General features: G+C 38.8%; 2 protein-coding genes across 5 annotated transcripts; one reads left to right on the forward strand and one right to left on the reverse strand.

Moving 5' to 3' along the window:
• Nucleotides 1-203: 203 nt before the first annotated feature.
• Nucleotides 204-5,674, forward strand: LOC149926071 (uncharacterized). Of its 3 annotated transcripts, XM_090161061.1 has the most exons (3): nucleotides 230-295; nucleotides 2,944-3,055; nucleotides 4,597-5,674. In XM_090161061.1, the coding sequence occupies exon 3, from the start codon at nucleotides 4,664-4,666 to the stop codon at nucleotides 5,639-5,641; it is 978 nt and encodes a 325-aa protein (XP_090017187.1). In that variant the 5' UTR covers nucleotides 230-295; nucleotides 2,944-3,055; nucleotides 4,597-4,663; the 3' UTR covers nucleotides 5,642-5,674. The 3 variants fall into 3 exon arrangements, with proteins under 3 accessions (XP_090017188.1, XP_090017187.1, XP_090017186.1); XM_090161062.1 differs by lacking the exon at nucleotides 2,944-3,055 and having other exon boundaries at nucleotides 204-295; XM_090161060.1 differs by lacking the exon at nucleotides 230-295 and having other exon boundaries at nucleotides 2,918-3,055.
• Nucleotides 5,675-15,673: 9,999 nt separating this feature from the next.
• Nucleotides 15,674-20,252, reverse strand: LOC149926072 (uncharacterized). 2 transcript variants are annotated; one of them, XM_090160590.1, is made up of 3 exons: nucleotides 20,168-20,252; nucleotides 19,619-19,730; nucleotides 15,674-17,887 (listed from the first exon to the last, which is right to left on the reverse strand). In XM_090160590.1, exon 3 carries the CDS (start codon nucleotides 17,818-17,820, stop codon nucleotides 15,865-15,867), a length of 1,956 nt encoding a protein of 651 aa, XP_090016716.1. In that variant the 5' UTR covers nucleotides 17,821-17,887; nucleotides 19,619-19,730; nucleotides 20,168-20,252; the 3' UTR covers nucleotides 15,674-15,864. The 2 variants fall into 2 exon arrangements, with proteins under 2 accessions (XP_090016716.1, XP_090016717.1); XM_090160591.1 differs by lacking the exon at nucleotides 20,168-20,252 and having other exon boundaries at nucleotides 15,674-17,893; nucleotides 19,634-19,699.
• Between the last annotated feature and the right edge of the window lie 445 nt (nucleotides 20,253-20,697).

A 20,697-nucleotide genomic window follows, 5' to 3' on the forward strand; every position in this document is an offset into this window, starting at 1 on the left:
TCCATGATTAGATAGTCTGGCTTTATAAAATTGGTCTAACCCTTAAACGCGAATTTTTATGGAACCAAGATAATGAAAAATATTATTAGCAAAATGTTGTTGTTTAGTTACGTCTAGCGCTTTGTTAACAATTATTTCGAACATCACTACTCGCGAATCCTACCCTATCAAAGAAATTATTCTGGTAAATTTTGAAAAATTAACGGCTTTCGCCGCGCTGGAGAAGGAAATTCTGACTCATCATTCTTAAACAAACCTCTACAAATACCAAGTATTTTAATTTACATTAATAAAGGTAGGCAAAATTCATACATTCATTGTGTTTTGTGTATGAAACCAACCGTAGGCCATGAATTAAACTCCTTCAAAACCAAAGAACGTCGCCGTTGGAAACCTTTCTCGACGGACCTTGGATTATGCCATTATCAGGGCTGCCAGAAAATCTTTTTGGTATGACGCCCAAATTGTTCAAAAAATCGCCCAATTTCTAGCCCAACTATAAAACAACGAGTTTCAAACTAGCCCAAAATTCAGCCCAAATAATTTTGGAAAGTAGCCCAATTTACCGCCCAAAAACGTAAATATTTTAAGAAAAAGCCAAAAGTTTAAAATTTTCGTTTAAAATTTAAGGAATATTTAGATTTAATAGAAAATATTATAAAACATTCATTGAGAACTTGGAAAAACTAGGTCGTCGCAAAAACCGAAAACGGCATTTTCAACAAAGACTTGAGCGGAGCGAGCTACAAATCCAGTGGTTAATTAGGCTTAGATTAATTATACCCAAGTAGAGAAAGAAAAGCGAGATAAATAATTGAGTTTACCAAAGATTACTGTTTATTTGGTAAAGATAAAATATACAGCTAATGCTTATCTTTTTTGAAACTTGCCCTATGTGGTAATACCGCAATGGATCTTAAGCCTTTCAAGTTCTGTTTTTTAGCAGATAATCCACTCTTATTGTCCGACGGACAGCAATATTTTCTCTAGAGTCGCTTTCCGAAGCTCCCTTTTTCCTTTCCCCCAATGCGTGACGGACAGCCAACAGTAACCTTCCACAGTGGGTGGGGTGCATTTGGCCGACTCCTCATTTGACCGACTTTTCATTTGGCCGACTGCTCATATGTCCGAATGCCCATTTGGCCAACAGCTCATTTGGTTGAGTTTTCGGTCGGCCAAATGATAAGACCATATGGCCGACTACTCATTTGGCCGAAATTCTGGTCGCCCAAATGAGCAGCCCATTTGACCAACTACTCATTTGACCGACTGCTCGTTTGGTCGACTGCTCATTTCAACAACTCTTATACTCTAGCCTGTCATTATATATGTCTTTAGTGTTAGGTTGACTTATAGAACGGGCAATGTATTCTAAGTATTGGAGCCTGACGGTGACGCGCACTCACTTCGCTCGAGCGCTGGGGGGCCGGACCGGCGCCCCCCAGCCCCGTTCTTCATAACCAAGCTGGGCCTTCTAAAACGCGACCTAGAGCACAGTACCTAGCCAAACGCACCTAGTATCGTCCAAATGCCAAATGAGCAGTCGGCCAAATGAGTAATCTGCCAAATGAGTAGTCGGAAAAATGAGCAGTCGGTCTAATGCACTGTCCATTTGGCCGACTTCTCAGTCGGACAAATGTTTAGTCGGCCAAATGAGCAGTCCATTTGTCCTACTTCTCAGTCGGACAAATGTGCAGTCAGCCAAATGGACAGTCGGCGTAACGTGTATTTTGTGGTCGGCCAACCGAAACTCTCCATCCACAGTAAGAGCTTCGTTCAATTACGAAGTAACTATTTTAGGGAGTTTTGTTTATTCACGTTTGCCACACGATAGAGAAATCAGAGAAAAGTCAGGGAATTTTAAGAATTTATAAAAATTCGAGGAAAAATCAGGGAATTCAATTTTATCTCAAGTGGCATTTTTTAAAGTAATTTTACTCTAGATCTATGACAAATTTTATGATTATCATTTATTTTCTTGAAAGTTTGGCTAATTTTTAAACATTGTAATAACCTTTTCACTGAAAAATTTTGGCCTTAAAAAGTCAGGAAAAATCGTCTTAAAATGGTCAGGGAATACGAATCTAAAATTTCGGGGCAACCCTGTTATTGATGGACGAAAATACCAGATTCATCATTCGTAAATGGAACTATTAAATTTTAATAGACTTGGTGGAGGGATAAATTGCGAATTTTTTATAACAAATCTTGATAATCCAAACCCGACGTATAAAATGCTTTCTATCAAGTCTAATCCCATGCCATTCCTAAACTAAAAATAAAAACGAGGTAAGTCGAATACCGAAGAGATGATGACTCTTAAGTTCCAATCGCATATATGAAAATGACCTAAAACCGTATTCGGGTCTTTCTTTACCCCCTCCCCTATTTACCAGCACCCTAGGCTATATAACTTTATTAGGGTCTTTGTATGTAGAAATAAGCAATAAGGAAGGCAGTTAAGGGGAAAACTAAACACAGAAAAATGCCACTATAAAAAATGTATTATATGTATAGACCCCATGGAGAGCCGTCTAGCTAACAGGAGTAAAAACATAATTGCAGACGATAGTTTTTCAGAAATAAATAATAAAGAAGAATAAGTTCCATCAATTGCTAAAAATAAATTCTATCCCGAAGGTCAAAGTGAGGAGTCTATCGACTAGCCCTAAAAATCGCCCAACAGCCCAACGATAAATTTATCGTTAATGACTGTCGAAAGTAGCCCAATTGGGCTGGAAAACCGCCCAACTGGCAGCCCTGGCCATTATGGCGGGAAAAGATCCCCTCCCAAAATTAGATAAAAGCCAGGCGCATAGGGTGTTACAGATTAAATATTGAATATGGATTATATGGCGCCCTCCTTAAACGTAAAAAATAAGCAAATAATTTATAATGTATTTTGCTTATATAGTATTATATTTAGTAAATTATGTTTTATAGAAGTAATGTTCTTCTGCCCCCAAATATTATTGTGTGAAGTACGGTACACGACGACGACGGATATTTAGTCTGGACAATACTGCATTCCAAATTTAAAGTGAGTGTCCGTGTAGTAAGTTCTCTTTTTTTCTATAGATGTCGTTAGCGTCGAAATGAAAAGGTGGTTACCACTCGCGTTGATTGGATCGTTTGTACATTGGTCAATAACATAAATTAAAGTAATTTTTAATTTTGAACAATATATTTTTCATGGGATTTATACTTGAGGTTATTCACTTAATAGAGTATTCGCTACCGAAACAAGTCTAGGTGACGTAACGGTGCTAGCTTCTCCGACGTTGCGCCTATGATCTAGCGTCTGCTACAGGCAATTGAAAAAGTTATGAGAACATTTTTTCTCTAACAAATTTATGCAAATATAATCAACGATGCAAAAATTAAAATTGAATCATTATTATTTATAAAGTCAAATTTACGAATAACGATGAGTAAAAACTAGTAGCGACTGCTTTAGCCGCTACCTATCTACGATTCAGTGGCTCTCTGACGACGTAATCATTTGACTTGTTTGAATTTTAGCTTCCGTTCCCATTAATAGTTGGCACCACGTTCTCCAGTAAAGTCGTTTTTTGAGGAATCGGATTAATTCATGGCCATCTCTAAATAACAAGGGCCTTTTCATAATACAGGTGTCAATGATAGAGCCGACAATTGCTTTAAGCTGATTTTGAAAGAGTAGTGTATTTTCATTATGACCCCCGGGGTTCTTTCTAATAATGGTGGATATTTTGGTTGGATACCTTACTCGGACGGTACTATGTTAGGAAATAGCCTAAAGTAGATCACACGAAGAAACTTCTTTATCGTTTAGACATTGAGAAACTTAATTGTTTCTACAAATCAAGAAGCTTCTTTATTGTTAGGACAATATTACAGCAAAATCTAGGCTAGATTAGGCTATAGAAACCTAACCTAGTCTACTCTGCACGTACCTTATAATTTTTGATGACATTTACTTAGGTTATAAATAATACGGAAATTTCTTTGTGTTATTTATTTTATCTCCATTTCGGTGTAGAGCAATACTTAAGTGGCAACATTAACACGTATCCTAGTTTTCTAAATTATGGTATAACAGGAAACGAAACTTAACGATAACTTTTAAATATGCACGCCGAATATCAGTTTCAAGTGGATTCTCTATGAACTAAGATTGAGGGAAAAATACGAAACGAAGCCAAAGCGGTTATCGGCTGATTTTCCGAAGACGATTTTCGCGCCTCAAAGAAAAACGTCAAAGGCTTAAGAATTCCTGAACTTCGTAATTTCTTTAAGATTTCATTATTAACAAATAAAGAAAACAAGAAAGATGTCGGAGAATCAACAGACCAAAGTGTCAAAGCATTAAATTATTTGTTAGAACAAGTAAATAACAAGCGCAAGTTTGACCTGGGCTTGTACTAATTTTTTATCGTGATTCCTAATTGGTCAATTTTTAGAGGCTAGAGCCTTTCGTTAGAGTCGTGGAGGATATAAATAAGGGTCATCTAGCCTTTGATAGTGTAATCTTTGCGGTTATTTCGACTTAATGGCGCCCTATGACAAAGTTGTTCGACCGTCGTGATTGATTTTCGATTATTCAATTATTTTTAGGCCTTTGTATAAGCAACACGAGTTCATAAATCCAAAAGAGCCTTTGAGTCAGAGTGAAACTGGCAAAATGAGCCGCAGAGAAGAGAAGAGGCACAAATGCTCAGAATGCGTCTACGCAACGAACCATAAGAGTACTTTCATTCGCCACAGAAGAACTCACACGGGCGAGAAACCCTTCCAGTGTGACCAGTGTAACTACGCATCTGCACAGAAGAAGGATTTGATTGTCCACAGAAGATCTCACACGGGCGAGAAACCCTTCCAGTGTGAGCAGTGTAACTATGCATCTGCACGGAAGGGGGATTTGATAATCCACAGAAGATCTCACTCGGGCGAGAAACCCTTCCAGTGTGACCAGTGTAACTACGCATCTGCACGGAAGGGGGATTTGATTCGCCACAAAAAATTTCACACGGGCGAGAAACCTTTCCAGTGTGACCAGTGTAACTACGCATCTGCACACAAGGGTGCATTGATTCGCCACAAAAAATTTCACACGGGCGAGAAACCTTTCCAGTGTGACCAGTGTAACTACGCATCTGCACAGAAGAAGGATTTGATTGTCCACAGAAGATCTCACACGGGCGAGAAACCTTTCCAGTGTGATAAGTGTAACGACGCATATGCACATAATTGTGACTTGATTCGCCACATAAGATCTCACACGGGCGAGAAACCCTTCCAGTGTGACCGATGTAACTACGCATTTGCACAGAAGGGTGCATTGACGGATCAGATTGAATCTCTCACCGAAAAGCACCACTGCGCCCACGCCGTCAAAGCGGAAACGACCCAACTGGACGCCGACACCGCAACCGTCGAGAAAGAAATGGTGTTTGGCTCCAATTGCGTCAACATCGATGTCAAACAAGAGCCTTTTTATGACTTCATCGAACGAGTTCCGATCTCAACAGTCGTCACGAGAGAAGAGTTGGAATATCGCCCAGTTGGGGACAATGACGAGGGTGTCCTAAGGATCCCAGACACCCCGATCAAGATTGAGTTTGCTCCCGAATCAGAATCTTTTTCTTTGGTTCCAAACTAATTAGAGAGATGTTGAGCAAGGAAAATACTTCTCAAAGCATATTGCTTTTTCAACTTAACACAAGCAGTGAAAGCAGTTCGTAGTTATAGGAAATGCCTTGAGAAAGACTATTTTGCATTTTTGACCTTTTTGAAATATTTTTCGTACATTAAATATTAAATTTTAGACGTGTCAGTTTTTTTATTTTAACTGAACATTATTTCTTATGGCAACGTAAGTGGTATTTACAGGTGTAGCTCATCCAGAAATTGTTGTGGACGATGGTAAAGTTGCCAGTAAGTGTGTTGATGGCGCACTGCGCAGTGAACTAGATTTTATATCAGACTAAAGTGTTTTAAATAATCAAGTTCCCTGTTGCATTAGATAATGCATCCTTACTAAGTCTAAAGTAAGCGTTAGTATTTTTAAAGCTTCTCCAAGTCTTGACCTCAAATGGTAACGGAGGATAATATGTATAATTCAAGAAATCGCTACAAGATGGCGCAATTTTGGGACATTAATCAATTATCTATCTCTCTCAGTATCTATCTATTAAGAGGTGTAGGCTAATACTTTATCTCTGATGTAGGCCCAATTTTTTACTTTTCAAATGTTATACGTCTTGATCCTCTTGAGGCTCCACAAATTAAGTTAGGAGGCACTTTCTGGCAGGGTTGCCCGATTTAAATCAACTTGATTTCAATCACTTCACTTTTTTATCTTTTGTTTTAGATCATTATTTGCTTTAATGATTTTCAATAAAATAACATAAAAAATATCTCCAAATGTTGGATTTTTGGGGCCCCAGAGAAAATGAAAAGTATGCTGTAGGCTGTAGCCTTCGCAGGAGGGAAGCCGCATCACGCCAGAAAATATATCACTGGTATTACTCCACCTATTGGTGTAAAACGTAGAAACCAAACTGCGTAGCCATACGAACTTATTTGTAAACCATGTTTTCCCGATTTTATATTTCAAGGAAGAGTGTACTTATTCATACTTAAGCCTACAATATGCTCACGTACAAATTTCACCGAAATATATTCAGTAACAGCAAACGAAAAATTAATTTTATTTAATTCAGAAACATTTATTAAAAAATTTATATCTTCAATAAAAAGGTTTTGTTTGAAAATGAGGAGGAGGGCGCGGGGTGTGACGTTAACCCGACGCAAGTGCCACGTATGGCCAAAAAAAAAGGATTTTTCCCTTTAAAATTCGATTTTTGAACGTTCGTCTGCTATAACAAATTCAGAGGCTTAGAGCTCTTTTAAACGTTAATTTTGGTTTAGTTCCAAATTAGACCTTCAACGTTAACCAAAATAAAGCTATTATTACATTTTAACTGATTTATTTTGATACATGATGGTTTTCTGTCTGTTTCAGTTTATTGAAAATGATGATCGATGATCCATTGAAGTTTACAATTAAATATCGATGACTAAGATCCTTTCGTGAATATGTTTTGAAAGGCAGCCATGTTTCAAAAAATAAAAACATGAAAATCGTGCGTGTACGAGGATCTGAAGCAAACCAATCACGGAATTGATGTGAAATTCACACCTTTAAATGGTTCAGAATGTAAAATTCTATAAATCAATTAGTTAAAATCAATCAGTTTCAAACTCTGGGCCAAATTCGTTCTTCCAATTAGCGTTGCTTTGATGATTTTTTCCAGAAAATAGACAGAAACTCATTTTTATAACGAAATTTTTATAATTGTTGATTCGATGTGAAATTCAACTTATCGAATTTTGTATATAATGCCATAAATATATTTGTTTCGACGATTTTCCGGTTTCGATTCCTACGACGACGCAATCACCCCGCGACAGTTACTGCCATCGTTCTGTGTCATACTTATGGTTATTATATTACTTATGCTTATGGTTATATTTAGTTAGCTTATAATAAAAACATGACAACTCCAATTTTATTGTATCTTTGTTTTAAACATTTGAATTAGCCTTTTAGGTTTACATAGAGCCACGTAGCGGCCAAAGGGAGAAGCTCATAAACTACTGGATTTTCATCTGCTAAGCAGACGCTTTGGTCTCTTATCAAGGTAAATAGTCTGCTTAGCAGACGAAAATCCAGTAGTTTATGAGCTTCTCCCTTTGGCCGCTACGTGGCTCTATGTAAACCTAAAAGGCTAATTGGAAAATGTGATTTTTTATTTTACGTGTTAATTTCAAATAAGGTTTAATTTAAAGGGTGTTAATAAGTTTATACGTAGGTTACCGATTTTGATCTTTGTGTAATAAAATAATTCTGCACGATTTTATACGCGTCTAATAATTCGTATTGTTTTTCTTGACCTGCATTCGAGCCACCTGCATTAAGGATTTCCCATTTTTCAGGCTGTTCTTTGACCAAGTATGCATGCAAGCCTTTGTGAAAACTTTCAATCTTGTATATAGTGCCAGCCATTATTAGGGATATATTCCAATAAAAATGAACTTAATTTAAAAAATGACTTAACTACATTGTTTTCTATATCAGGAACCATAAAACAATTCGTTTAATAAGATACATTAGAAAAGGTTGCGTTGGCAGAGATGGGCGAAACTCTGAGGGAATATTGAAAAAAGGAATGAAGTATCCATTTTTCCCTCTCCCTCTCTCTATTGAGGGTCGTAACCGGAGAGTTAATTTTCCCCTCTTTCGACGCTCTTCACAATCTCCCTCTTTCAAAAGAGGGACGCTCTGGATGAGGGAATGAAGTGTCCCTCTTTCCCTCTCCCTCAGGTTTCTAACGCCAGCTCACGAGAGTTAATTTTCCCCTCTTTCGACGCTCTTCACGATCTCCCTCTTTCAAAAGAGGGACGCTCTGGATGAGGGAATGAAGTGTCCCTCTTTCCCTCTCCCTCAGGTTTCTAACGCCAGCTCACGAGAGTTAATTTTCCCCTCTTTCGACGCTCTTCACAATCTCCCTCTTTCAAAAGAGGGACGCTCTGGATGAGGGAATGAAGTGTCCCTCTTTCCCTCTCCCTCAGGTTTCTAACGCCAGCTCACGAGAGTTAATTTTCCCCTCTTTTGACGCTCTTCACAATCTCCCTCTTTCAAAAGAGGGACGCTCTGGATGAGGGAATGAAGTGTCCCTCTTTCCCTCTCCCTCAGGTTTCTAACGCCAGCTCACGAGAGTTAATTTTCCCCTCTTTCGACGCTCTTCACGATCTCCCTCTTTCAAAAGAGGGACGCTCTGGATGAGGGAATGAAGTGTCCCTCTTTCCCTCTCCCTCAGGTTTCTAACGCCAGCTCACGAGAGTTAATTTTCCCCTCTTTCGACGCTCTTCACGATCTCCCTCTTTCAAAAGAGGGACGCTCTGGATGAGGGAATGAAGTGTCCCTCTTTCCCTCTCCCTCAGGTTTCTAACGCCAGCTCACGAGAGTTAATTTTCCCCTCTTTCGACGCTCTTCACAATCTCCCTCTTTCAAAAGAGGGACGCTCTGGATGAGGGAATGAAGTGTCCCTCTTTCCCTCTCCCTCAGGTTTCTAACGCCAGCTCACGAGAGTTAATTTTCCCCTCTTTCGACGCTCTTCACGATCTCCCTCTTTCAAAAGAGGGACGCTCTGGATGAGGGAATGAAGTGTCCCTCTTTCCCTCTCCCTCAGGTTTCTAACGCCAGCTCACGAGAGTTAATTTTCCCCTCTTTCGACGCTCTTCACAATCTCCCTCTTTCAAAAGAGGGACGCTCTGGATGAGGGAATGAAGTGTCCCTCTTTCCCTCTCCCTCAGGTTTCTAACGCCAGCTCACGAGAGTTAATTTTCCCCTCTTTCGACGCTCTTCACAATCTCCCTCTTTCAAAAGAGGGACGCTCTGGATGAGGGAATGAAGTGTCCCTCTTTCCCTCTCCCTCAGGTTTCTAACGCCAGCTCACGAGAGTTAATTTTCCCCTCTTTCGACGCTCTTCACGATCTCCCTCTTTCAAAAGAGGGACGCTCTGGATGAGGGAATGAAGTGTCCCTCTTTCCCTCTCCCTCAGGTTTCTAACGCCAGCTCACGAGAGTTAATTTTCCCCTCTTTCGACGCTCTTCACGATCTCCCTCTTTCAAAAGAGGGACGCTCTGGATGAGGGAATGAAGTGTCCCTCTTTCCCTCTCCCTCAGGTTTCTAACGCCAGCTCACGAGAGTTAATTTCCCCCTCTTTCGACGCTCTTCACGATCTCCCTCTTTCAAAAGAGGGACGCTCTGGATGAGGGAATGAAGTGTCCCTCTTTCCCTCTCCCTCAGGTTTCTAACGCCAGCTCACGAGAGTTAATTTTCCCCTATTTCGACGCTCTTCACGATATCCCTCTTTCAAAAGAGGGACGCTCTGGATGAGGGAATGAAGTGTTCCTCTTTCCCTCTCCCTCCTTCCGCGGAATAGAGGGAAACCGTACTGAGGTGGTTCGACTATAAACAGCGCGTGGCAAAGGGGACCAGCGTATTTGTTTCTGTTCGTCATGAGGGGGGAGCAAATCTGCCAATGGATACAGGGGGGTTTACTGGGGTACAGGGGGGTTTGCGACGAGAGAGAAAGGCGAGTTTTTTGGGGTCGATTAAGTTGGCCCCCCTTTTTTGATTTCCCAGAAAATTTCTCTATCAATTTTAAGCACCCACAATGCGACAAAATGCGACAGCAAGAAAAAGAGATGCAACTTAACCATTATCGAGATATAATTAAAGTTAAAAGGGGGCTAAATTAACGTCAGCCCCCATAATTTCGTTATTCAACCAGGACAGAATATCATAGCCACTACATGTCAATGCGAAGAAATGCGACAGATATAATTTTGATTGCGAAAAAATAGTTTATGGAAAATTAAGTGGGGGGGCTAACTTAACAGTAACCCCCCCATATTAATTCATAATTTTAATTAACCTTAATATAAAGAGACGTCAATGCGAATTAATGCGACACTATTTTTAACGAATGCGACAAATTAGGTTATGAGATAATAGACAAATGAAAAAAAGGGGGCTAATTTAATGGCAGCCCCCCGAAATATAAAAAAAATAAGTTATATAAAAAAATTAAGTCGTTAACGCGGACCAATGCGACAACCATTTTTCCAAATGCGACATCAATAAAAATAGTTCTTCGTAACCAGATTGGAATGTGACCAGTAATAGATAATATTAAATGGGGGCTAATTTAATGGCAGCCGCCAAATTTTATATATATAATTTGTAATAAAAAATAAATTACGTCGTAAACGCGGACCAATGCGACAATCATTTCTTCAAATGCGACATCAATAGAAATAGTTCTTCCTAACCAGATTTTTATGTGACCAATATTGCGACATTTATATTGATGACGCATTCATTTATATTGGTGTCACATTCATTTATATTGGTGTCGCATTCATTTATATTGATGTCGCATTCATTTATATTGATGTCGCATTCATTTTATGGTTTCCAAATAAAATGATGTAGCATTAATTTAAAATAAGGTCCCATTTATTTATATTATTGTCGCATTCATTTATATTGATGTCGCATTCACTTAAAATGATGTTCCATTCATTTAAAATGATGTTCCATTCATTTAATTTTGTCCCATTCATTTAAAATTGTCCCATTCATTTAAAATAAGGTCACATTCAATAAAATTATGTCCCATTCATGTAAAATAAGGTCACATTCAATAAAATTATGTCCCATTCATGTAAAATAAGGTCACATTCAATAAAATTATGTCCCATTCATGTAAAATAAGGTCACATTCAATAAAATTATGTCCCATTCATGTAAAATAAGGTCACATTCATTAAAATGATGTCGCAAACAGTCACCCAGATGTTGCTTTCGAATAGAGATGATTCGTAATCATACGCAGTCGGTACTATCAGTTTTCTTGAATAAAACTACTGCTTCTTAAACACAAATGGAGTGCATTTAGTAGTCAGTTTCGCAGGTATTAAATATTGTCGCAATTAATAAAGGTGTTGTCGCATTGGTCCGCGTTAAAAACATAATTTCCATTTTTTTTTCAATTTTTAATATTCTGAGGTCACCAATAAATTAGCTTTTTTCTTTACCTAATTTGTTGAATTCGTGTAAAATAGTGTTGCATTAATTTGATTGCCGTCTCCTTAGATTGTTTTTTTTTCTAAATCTGATAAAAAAAATTCTGGTTAGGAAATACTCTTTCTATTGATGTCGCATTTGAAAAACGATTGTCGCGTTAATTAGCGTTAAACTCGCAAATTATTTTTTTAAACTTGTTTATTATATTTTGGGGGCTGCCATTAAACTAGCCCCCCTTTTTTTATCTATTATTGGTCATATTCCAATCTGGTTAGGAAGAATTATTTCTATTGATGTCGCATTTGGAAAAATGATTGTCGCATTGGTTGGCGTTAAGGACGTAATGTAATTTTTTTTTACTTATTTTTTTATTTTGGGGGCTGCCATTAAATTAGCCCCCTTTTTTATCTATTATTGGTCACATAACAATCTGGTTAGGAAGAACTATTTCTATTGATGTCGCATTTGAAGAAATAATTGTCGCATTGGTCCGCGTTAACGACTTAATTTTTTTATATAACTTATTTTTTTATATTTCGGGGGGCTGCCATTAAATTAGCCCCCTTTTTTTCATTTGTCTATTATCTCATAACCTAATTTGTCGCATTCGTAAAAAATAGTGTCGCATTAATTCGCATTGACATCTCTTTATATTAAGGTTAATTAAAATTATGAATTAATATGGGGGGTTACTGTTAAGTTAGCCTCCCCCCACTTTCTTTATTAATTTTCCATAAACTATTTTTTCGCAATCAAAATTATATCTGTCGCATTTCTTCGCATTGACATGCAGTGGCTATGATATTCTGTCCTGGTTGAATAACGAAATTATGGGGGCTGACGTTAATTTAGCCCCCCTTTTAACTTTAATTATATCTCGATAATGGTTAAGTCGCATCTCTTTTTCTTGGTGTCGCATTTTGTCGCATTGTGGGTGCTTAAAATTGATAGAGAAATTTTCTGGGAAATCAAAAAAAGGGGGGCCAACTTAATCGACCCGAGTTTTTGGTTATTTTTGCAGGGGAAAAGGATATCCCGATAATTCTGGCATGGGGAAAAGCGGGAGGGTGCCTTACTGGGGGGGGGGGGGGTTGAAAAGAGATAAAGGCGAGTTTTTGAGTAATTTTTGTGGGGAAAAGGGTACCACTGTAATTATCACATGGGAAAAAGGGGTAGGGGTGCCTTATTGGGGGGTTTGGAACGAGGGATAAAGGCGAGTTTTTAGGTTATTTTTGCGAGGGAAGAAGGGTACCCCGGTAATTCGGGCATGGAGAAAAGGGCGAGGGGTGCCTTACTGGGGGGTTTGGAAATATTGCAGGGCGGGCCTTCAGATAGTCCATTTATATAGTTTTAAACCAATTTTAGGGTGGTGATTTAAGAACAAAATGTAGATAGGTGTAAGTTCTATCTAACTAATGACTGAGCAGCAATGTAGGATCAGTAGATCAAAAGATACGACCCGTAAAGCGTGGGGCCCAATTGTCAAACTGGGGGAGCGCATAAATGAGATTGTTCTGGGATTTTGTATCAGAAGTTATACGCTATCATCCTACCAAAATTCTGCTTATTCCTAATTTATTTCAGTTGTGACCTATTATTTTATTTTTCCTGGGCTATTAAGTATGAACGCGGCTTTTGTTAACTGAAAATCCTAATTCATTTAAACTGAATATCCCGACTTTATCTACGGGTTGATTTCGTTGATTGTGTAAATACCGTTCTATATTCAATTGATAACCGAAGTGGAAAGGCTCCACAACCAATTTCTTGCAATGAAGTGGAGGACACGAAACTAATTTGTAATGTTCTTCAATCATATGTAAATCTAACCAACGAGTTGCAAAATGATCAAGTTACCTCTTCTTTCATTATTTTCGGCATTTTGCCATTTTGGATGCGGTTAAATGTATGTGACTTACCTGTTGGTCTCACTTCCACTATGTTAGGCTAAAAAAGCGAATCAATAATCCCTCTACTCCACGTAATTTTGAAATCGGTCCATTAAAATGCGGATATTGATAACATGTTTTGTCCTCTCAATTGTCAAATTTAGGCAGAGGTGCCCAAATTTTTTGAAGGTCAGAATGGCCGTTTTCAACGTCGGGGTATCCATTTTAATCAAAGCGTGGCTTGTGGTAGTTTATCTATGCATTCGCGAGAAATTTTGGTCCTAAGTTTGAGAATTATACGGTTTTTTCCATACGTCGTGAGAGCACTTTCGAATTACTAGCAATTTAGTTAAAGGTCGACTACATAGATTTCCGGTCTACTATGTTGTTCACTGGTAGTTGGCCGGTGGCGTAACTATGGTAACTGGCCCAGTCTGCAAGGGCGTATTTAAGGGTGGTTTGTTATGGCATGGGGTTAAAAAAGACGTGTTACCGTACGCACTGGAGGCTTCCACTTCAGCCCTGAAATGAAATCCTGGATACGCCCTTGCCTATCTTAATATGAACCATTTCATTTCCATAAGCTTAATCCTAACAAAGAATTGGTTCTTATAGTCGAATAAAAAAACCATTCAAATATTGTAACCGTCGAAAACTTGGTCTAGAGGAAAAATCTTAGAGGGAAGGATCACCGTGATTGGTTTGCTTCAGATCCTCGTACACGCATGCGCACTCACGATTTTCATGATTTTATTCTATTCAACATGGCTGCCTTCAAAACATATTCACGAAAGGATCTTAGTCATCGATATTTAATTGTAAACTTCAATGGATTATCGATAATCCTTTTCAATAAACTGAAATAGACAGAAAACCATCATGTATCAAAATAAATCTGTTAAAAGGTAATAATAGCTTTATTTTAGTTAACGTTGAAGGTCTAATTTGGAACTAAGCCAAAATTAACGTTTAAAAGAGCTCTAAGCCTCTGAATTTGTTATAGCAGACGAACGTTCAAAAATCGAATTTTAAAGGGAAAAACCTTTTTTTGGCCATAGGTGGCACTAGCGTCCCCTCCTCCTCCTCATTTTCAAACAAAAACTTTTCACTGAAGATGTAAATTTTTTTAGAAATGTTTCTGAATTCAATAAAATTAATTTTTCGTTTGCTGTTCCTTGAAATATAAAATTGGGAAAACATGGTTTACAAATAAGTTCGTATGGCTACGCAGTTTGATTTCAACGTTTTACACCAATAGGTGGAGTAATACCGGTGATATATTTCCTGGCGTGATGCGGCTTCCCTCCTGCGAAGGCTACAGCCTACAGCATACTTTTCATTTTCTCTGGGTGCCCAAAAATCCAACATTTGGAGATATTTTTAATATTATTTTATTGAAAAGCATTAAAGCAAATAATGATCTAAATAAAAAGATTAAAAAATCAAGTGATTGAAATCAAGTTGATTTAAATCGGGCAACCCTGCCAGAAAGTGCCTCCTAACTTAATTTGTGGAGCCTCAAGAGGATCAAGACGTATAACATTTGAAAAGTAAAAAATTGGGCCTACATCAGAGATAAAGTATTAGCCTACACCTCTTAATAGATAGATACTGAGAGAGATAGATAATTGATTAATGTCCCAAAATTGCGCCATCTTGTAGCGATTTCTTGAATTATACATATTATCCTCCGTTACCATTTGAGGTCAAGACTTGGAGAAGCTTTAAAAATACTAACGCTTACTTTAGACATAGTAAGGATGCATTATCTAATGCAACAGGGAACTTGATTATTTAAAACACTTTAGTCTGATATCAAATCTAGTTCACTGCGCAGTGCGCCATCAACACACTTACTGGCAACTTTACCATCGTCCACAAGAATTCCTGGATGAGCTACACGTGTAAATACCACTTACGTTGCCATAAGAAATAATGTTCAGTCAAAATAAAAAAACTGACACGTCTAAAAACACTTTAGTCTGATATCAAATCTAGTTCACTGCGCAGTGCGCCATCAACACACTTACTGGCAACTTTACCATCGTCCACAAGAATTCCTGGATGAGCTACACGTGTAAATACCACTTACGTTGCCATAAGAAATAATGTTCAGTCAAAATAAAAAAACTGACACGTCTAAAATTTAATATTTAATTTCCGAACAATATTTCAAAAAGGTCAAAAATGCAAAATACAGTCTTTCTCAAGCCATTTGCTATAACTACAAACTGCTTTCCCTGCTTGTGTTATGTTTAAAAAACAATATGCTTTGAGAAGTAATTTTCTTGCTCAACATCTCTCTAATTAGTTTGGAACCAATGAAACAAATTATTATTCGGGCGCAAACTCAATCTTGATCGGGGTGTCTGGGATCCTTAGGACACCCTCGTGGTTGTCCCCAACTGGGCGATATTCCAACTCTTCTCTAGTGACGACTGTTGAGATCGGAACTCGTTCGATGAAGTCATAAAAAAGCTCTTGTTTGACACGGCTAACATCGATGTTGACGCAATTGGAGCCAAACACCATTTCTCTCTCGACGGTTGCGGTGTCGGCGTCAAGTTGGGTCGTTTCCGCTTTGACGGCGTGGGCGCAGTGGTGCTTTTCGGTGAGATATTCAATCTGATCCGTCGTTAAACGTCGCAGTTGCACCGAACAATGCCTACCTCGCGTTTGACGACCAGATAGGTCAAATTGAAGGGGCTGTGATTGGCGCCCGGGTTCTGTGTGGTGACTGTTCGAAGCGCCAATTTGGATTCCAGATGGATCATGAATTCGACAATGCGCTCGAAGGGTTGTATTGATAGGGTTGCTCCTATCGCATTTGTGGGCCTTTGCCCCCTGGGAGTGACGTGCTCTTTCGTGGCGGAGCAAATTGTTCTTATAATTGGCCCGATATCCACACTTTGAACATCCAAAGGGCTTCTCAGCCGTGTGTCTTCTTTTGTGACTGATCAAATGCGACTTTGGCGCAGAAGTGTAGTTACACTGGTCACACTGGAAGGGTTTCTCGCCCGTGTGAGATCTTATGTGGCGAATCAAGTCACCCTTATGTGCAGATGCGTAGTTACACTTGTCACACTGGAAGGGTTTTTCGCCCGAGTTAGATCTTTTGTGGCGAATCAAGTCACCCTTATGTGCAGATGCGTAGTTACACTTGTCACACGGGAAGGGTTTTTCGCCCGTATGAGATCTTTTGTGGCAAATCAATGCACCCTTGTGCGCAGATGCGTAGTTATACTGGTCACACTGGAAGGGTTTTTCGCCCGTATGAGATCTTTTGTGGCGAATCAATGCACCCTTCTGTGCAGATGCGTAGTTACACTGGTCACACTGGAAGGGTTTCTCGCCCGTGTGAGATCTTTTGTGGCAAATCAATGCACTCATCTGTGCAGATGCGTAGTTACACTGGTCACATTGGAAGGGTTTCTCGCCCGTGTGAGATCTTCTGTGAACTATCAAATCCCCCTTCCGTGCAGATGCGTAGTTACACTGGTCACACTGGAAAGGTTTCTCGCCCGAGTGAGATCTTTTGTGACAAATCAATGCACCCTTCTGTGCAGATGCGTAGTTACACTGATCACACTGGTAGGGTTTCTCGCCCGTGTGAGATCTTCTGTGGACAATCAAATCCCCCTTCCGTGCAGATGCGTAGTTACACTGGTCACACTGGAAAGGTTTCTCGCCCGTGTGAAATCTTTTGTGGCGAATCAATGCACCCTTTTGTGCAAATGCGTAGTTACACTGGTCACACTGGAAGGGTTTCTCGCCCGTGTGAGATTTTATGTGGCGAATCAAGTCACCCTTATGTGCAGATGTGTAGTTACACTTGTCACACTGGAAAGGTTTCTCGCCCGTGTGAGATCTTTTGTGGCAAATCAATGCACTCATCTGTGCAGATGCGTAGTTACACTGGTGACATTGGAAGGGTTTCTCGCCCGTGTGAGATCTTCTGTGGACTATCAAATCCCCCTTCCGTGCAGATGCATAGTTACACTGGTCACACTGGAATGGTTTCTCGCCCGTGTGAGATCTTTTGTGGCAAATCAATGCACCCTTCTGTGCAGATGCGTAGTTACACTGGTCACACCGGAAGGGTTTCTCGCCCGTGTGAGATCTTCTGTGGACAATCAAATCCAGTTTCCGTGCAGATGCGTAGTTACAATGGTCACACTGAAAGGGTTTCACGCCCGTGTGAGATCTTCTGTGGCGAATGAAAGTACTCTTATGGTTCGTTGCGTAGACGCATTCTGAGCACTTGTGCATCTTCTCTTCTCTGCAGCTCATTTTAGCAGTTCCACTCTGACTCAAAGGCTCTTTTGGATTTATGAACTCGTGTTTCTTATACAAAGGCCTAAAACTAATTAAAATTTAAATATTAGCGAAAATTAATCAGGACGGTCGAACAACTTTGTCATTGGGCGCCAGTAAGTCGAAATAACCGCAAAGATTACACTATCAAAGGTTAGATGACCCTTATGTATAGTTGACTATTCGCACCCGAAAGTTTCGATAGGTGGCGCGACCGTTGCGTCAAAAATAGTGAACGTGGGGGAAACGAAACGGCGCGGCGGCTCCATTCGAAGACGCGTTAAATTTAAAAACGGAAAACCGCGTTCTGGACATTTTACTATAAATATTTAGCTATAAACTCATTGCTTTATTGGTTTTTAAGGCTAAAAGTTTAGTTTTTTTAACAATGTGGTTAAATAGCGCGAGGGATAACATTTCACTTTTTTCCTAAAATCCAGAAACTCGCTAAAGGCACCAGTAACAAAATTTAAAATGGCTAAGAATCTATCGATAAATATGGTTCCGTTCTTCCCATTTCTAAACAAACGATTAACGAACCATTCCGCATTATGAAAATACGAGGGGCTAACCACTCTCTGAAAATCTGTACACCGATTACCAATGAGTACAGCCTTTGGTAGTGCTAAATCTGTACTCATTTACGTAATCATTTTAGTGCAGTCAAAGGTACAGGCTTGTACACCGATTACGGGGAGTGGTTAGTCCCTCGTGAAAATACAGGTATTAACCCATATTCTGGTAATTGTTACCATTTGTTAAGTAATAATCAATTAACGTTAAAGACTTGTCAGATATCCTCCATGACTGTAACCAAAGGCTATAGCCTCTAAACATTTACCAATTAGGAATCACGATAAAAAATTAGAAAACCGCTTTGCCTTCGTTTCGTATTTTCCCCTCAAGCTTAGTTCATAGAGATTCCACTTGGTGGCGCTACTGAAACTTTTGGTTGCGATAATCGGCGTGCATATTTTAAAAGTTATCGTTTAGTTTCGTTTAAAGTCTATTGCGTCCGGACACATATCCTGCTTTACCCTAATTTAAAAAACTTTTAAAGGAGGATACGTGATAATGTTGCCACTTTAGTATTGAAAATACACTACTCTATCAAAACCAGCTTAAAGCAATTGTCGGCTCTATCATTGACACCTGTATTATGAAAAGGCCCCTGTTATTTAGAGATGGCCATTAATTAATCTGATTCCTCAAAAAACGACTTTACTTGAGAACGTGGTGCCATCTATCAATGGCAAAGGAAAATTCAAACTAGCCAATGATTACGTCGTCAGAGAGCCATTATAGAGTATTATAGTTAGAAATATTATTCGCGACCTAAACCTATCGCTACGCCACCGTTGGTTCGCCATTGAAACCTAGGTAGGTAGCGGCTAAAGCAGACGCTACTAGTTTTTACTCATCGTTATTCGTAAATTTGACTTTATAAATAATAATGATTGAATTTTAATTTTTGCATGGTTGATTATATTTGTATAAGTTTGTTAAAGAAAAAACGTTCTCATAACTTTTTCAGACGCTAGATCATAGGGTCACGTCGGAGAAGCTAGCGCCGTTACGTCACCTAAACTTGTTTCGGTAGTGAATACTCTATTAAGTGAACTATAACCTCAATTATAAATCCCATGTAAAATATATTGTTAAAAATTACTATAATTTATGTTATTGACCAATGTACAAACGATACAATCAACGCGAGTGATAACCACCTTTTCATTTCGACGCTAACGACATCTATAGAAAAAAGAGAACTTACTACACGGACACTCACTTTAAATTTGGAATGTAGTATTGTCCAGACTAAATATCCGTCGTCGTCGTGTACCGTACTACACACAATAATATTTGGGGGCAGAAGAACATTATTTCTATAAAACATAATTTATTAAATATAATACCATATGTAACATAATTACTCATAAGTATGCCTCTGTATAACATTTCCATTGAAATAATTCAATGAGACCTTGTTTCACGCGGAACATACATTAAGCGGACCCAAAAATGCAAAAAATGCTTAAAATCCTTGAGCGAAACAAAATCTCGTGATCGCGAGACACGAGCTAAACTTGACATGGACAAAGCCAGAAACGCGCGAGGAATTCTCACTATCTTCCGTTTCCAATCAGTAAAGTTGATGACGCGTATCTCGTCACGGAATTGTAAGTGACGTAATTTACGTCATATCCCGTGAACAAGGTTTCATTAACGAAAATACTTTTATGGCATACTTATGAGTGATTATGTTACATATGATAATACTGTATAAGCAAAATACATTATAAATTATTTGCAAATTTTTTACGTTTAAGGAGGGCGCCATATAATCCATATTCAATATTTAATCTGTAACACCCTATGCGCCCGGCTTTTATCTAATTTTGGGAGGGGATCTCTTCAATGGCATAATCCCAGGTCCGTTGAGAAAGGTTTCCAACGGCGACGTTTTACGGTTCTGAAGGAGTTTAATTCATGGCCTACGGTTGGTTTCATACACATTAAATAATGAATGTATGAATTTTGCCTACCTTTATTTATGTAAATTAAAATACTTGGTATTTGTAGAGGTTTGTTTAAGAATGATGAATCAAAATTTGATCTCCAGCGCGACGAAAGCTGTTTATTTTTCAAAATAATTTCTTCGATAGGGTAGGATTTATGAGTAGCGACGTTCGAAATAAATGTAAACAAAGCGCTAGACGTAACTAAACACCATCATTTTGCTAATAATATTTTTCATTATCTTGGTTCGCATTTTAGGGTTTGACCAATTTTATAAAGCCAGACTATCTAATCATGGATTAATTATCGAATGGTACTCTCTGGCATATTAAA

Source organism: Leiobunum rupestre, chromosome 10 (genome assembly GCF_980474605.1).
Source record: "Leiobunum rupestre chromosome 10, qqLeiRupe1.1.hap1, whole genome shotgun sequence".
Classification (NCBI taxonomy): domain Eukaryota; kingdom Metazoa; phylum Arthropoda; class Arachnida; order Opiliones; family Sclerosomatidae; genus Leiobunum; species Leiobunum rupestre.